The 2,507-nt window shown below is 40.7% G+C and overlaps 1 protein-coding gene across 1 annotated transcript in view; it reads left to right on the top strand.

The window, feature by feature from the left end:
- The window catches only part of LOC104623584 (1-phosphatidylinositol 4,5-bisphosphate phosphodiesterase beta-1-like), a gene marked incomplete at its 3' end in the record, with an annotated part of 21,125 nt that overhangs the window by 7,812 nt on the left and 10,806 nt on the right, over positions 1 to 2,507 (top strand). The window contains exon 3 of the mRNA XM_010290720.1: positions 866 to 945. Within this exon, the coding sequence (XP_010289022.1) occupies positions 866 to 945 (80 nt within the window). The remainder of the gene's footprint in view (positions 1 to 865; positions 946 to 2,507) is intronic.

Below are 2,507 nucleotides of genomic sequence, written 5' to 3'. Positions count from 1 at the left end.
AAGAGCGGTGCCTGCAGGCGGAGACAGGAGGTTTCCCATGAGCAGCTGGAGGACACTTCTTCCCTAGGTCAGGGTAGCAAGAAAGGAAAATAATTTAGGAGGGAGAGGACCACACTGTAAGCACATACGGTAGAGGGAAGAGGAACTTTTTTGTTTGGAGTTGCATCTTCTTCCTGGTTACTGGTTTGGGTTTTTTAGGCGTGTTTCTTTGTTGGCTGGTAAGATCTTGATAGTCAGTACTTACAGTTCTTAGTTTGGTATCCACCATAAAAGATAAGGCATGATATTTGTTGTCTGAATTACTTCATGATCTGCGGCGAGAGTGATGCGGAGGGTCTCACAACGAACTCTTACAAGAGGGGACGTTGCAGCAAGAGACTTATTATGGTATGGTGTGCATCCCACCCTGTCGGGTCTGTCTGTCTTTCAGAGGGCTTTAAGACCATTTCATCTTAATTTTACGAGAATTGAGAGACTCCTTTTTTAATCCTTAGTGTGTCAACCAGAACAGTGTCCAACACACGAGAAAAATTATTTTTCTGGGGCATTTATTTTGCATCTCCCACAAACTTGAATGTGCTTTGCATCAGACGTTTATCCATCTGCTTCTTATTTTTCTTTCCTAATGTATTGGAATAAGGTATCTTTTTCTAAAAAAAAAAAAAAAAAAAATTGTAACAGTCTTCATTTTTTCCAGCATAAGAAAATCAGGTCTCACAAATGAGGAAGGAAGCTGTAATTGGAAAAATGACGTTCAGACTTTAATTAGGCACTTTTTACTAACGATACAATTTTCGAAAATATTTTGCATTGTGTGAGAAAACATCTAAACTAAGCCTCATTTAATCAAATTTTCTCTCTATAGGAATGGTCAGATGAAGTGTTCAGTTTGGCAACAAATTTGTTGGCACAGAACATGTCAAGGGATGCTTTCCTGGAAAAAGCGTAAGTGGCCATCGTATTTAATGCTGTGGGTGTTGGTCTTTTCTCAGCGTCATTTTCCTCTTTTCTTGTTAGTCACATTGTCATCTATTGTTTCTGCTTTGATGAGTTGTCACTTTTGTAAACACAGGCTGTCCTTTCTCATGGTTTTAAAAAGCCTGTTATCTAAACGTCATTTAAACAAAAATCTTGTTAGGGTTCTTCTCGCAAACTACCAAGTTGTAGCAAAAAAACAGAATGAAATGCCATCTTCCCCTTGTATACCAAAATAGTAGCTTCAGCTGTAGTCTGCAGCTCTCCATTTTAAATGAAGGAATATTCTGGACTGACTTGCTTCTGGTTTATTTTCCTTTTTTTCTGTTATTGATCAAAAAAATGAGAAATGCAAGAATTCCATTTTCCTTAGCCTAATCTCTCTCATTTTCATGTGATTCAGAGGGAAGCTGTGAATTCGTTCATCTAGGTTGCTTTGCATAGCATGCAGATTCTGGGTTGTTTTCAGTAAAGTACAAAAGCTATTTATGAGAATGTTTGGGGTGTAAAAACACACCTCCGAAAGGAAAGAGAACTAAACCTGAGATCAACGATTCTCAACTGGATGATAAGTGCACGTGCTGAGGGAGTTTTGTAAGTGATAGCGTTGAGAACAGCATGGCAAAGCCTACCAGATAATGATGGTAAGTAACCGGGGTACTTACTGGCCTTTTGGGGTTCTGAAAGAGAAGATATACTCTCCTCAGCCTACAAGTTGGCTGGTTAAATTCAGCTCTGTGTCACCTCCAAAGACTTTTTAATTTCTGCTCACAGACTGAGGCTTGGTCCCGCTAAATACCAAGCTGGGACTTGGGTTCCTAAAACTTGCCTCCATCCAAGAAGCAATTTAACCCCCCTTTTCCTGAAGTTCCTAAGACTGTGCATGCCTAATTCACCCATATTTAATCAGAAGGTTTCCAACTGCTTAACTTTAATCCCACATACATATTCATAAGTGCCTGTTCTGGGAGCGGGGGGAGGCTGTGTGTTTCCTTCTCATGTTGTTTGTTGTGGTGCAGCTGAAGTCTACAGAAATTCTTGAAGAAACTTTGAAGGTTGAACATTGCAGGAACTACAGCTTTGTGTCTGATAAAACTGTGTTGGGACAGCAATGATAGGTTAAGCAAACAAAATCCCAAATGGATAGAAACGTTTAACATTTCCTTTTGGCTCCACATGTTGACGGTGGAGGAAGCACGCTGCTAACCTGAGCAGACCCAGGTGTGACAGCAAGAGCAGAGATGACTTCCTTTAGCTCCACAGGTTGTAAGTGACTTAGGGAGTGATGTGGTAATACTACTTCCATGCCCCTTACCGCTCAAATCCCCAGGTGGCCAGTGGACTTTGCTGACAGGTCTGTAATGGGGAGCATTGTGGCTGTGCCTAATGGATGCTTTCATATCAGGTTCACAGGAGGAACATGTTATCACACAGTATAGTAGAGCCAGTCTAATTGGGAGCCATTTTTTGGTGGTTGTTCCAGCAATATTAAATAAAGATGAAGTCACTGGACACATTGCGTAGATTCAGTA

This window comes from Phaethon lepturus, unplaced genomic scaffold (genome assembly GCF_000687285.1).
Source record: "Phaethon lepturus isolate BGI_N335 unplaced genomic scaffold, ASM68728v1 scaffold247, whole genome shotgun sequence".
Lineage (NCBI taxonomy): Eukaryota > Metazoa > Chordata > Aves > Phaethontiformes > Phaethontidae > Phaethon > Phaethon lepturus.
The sequence above is the reverse complement of the archived record's forward strand: the minus strand, read 5'-3'. Positions and strand labels throughout refer to the sequence as shown.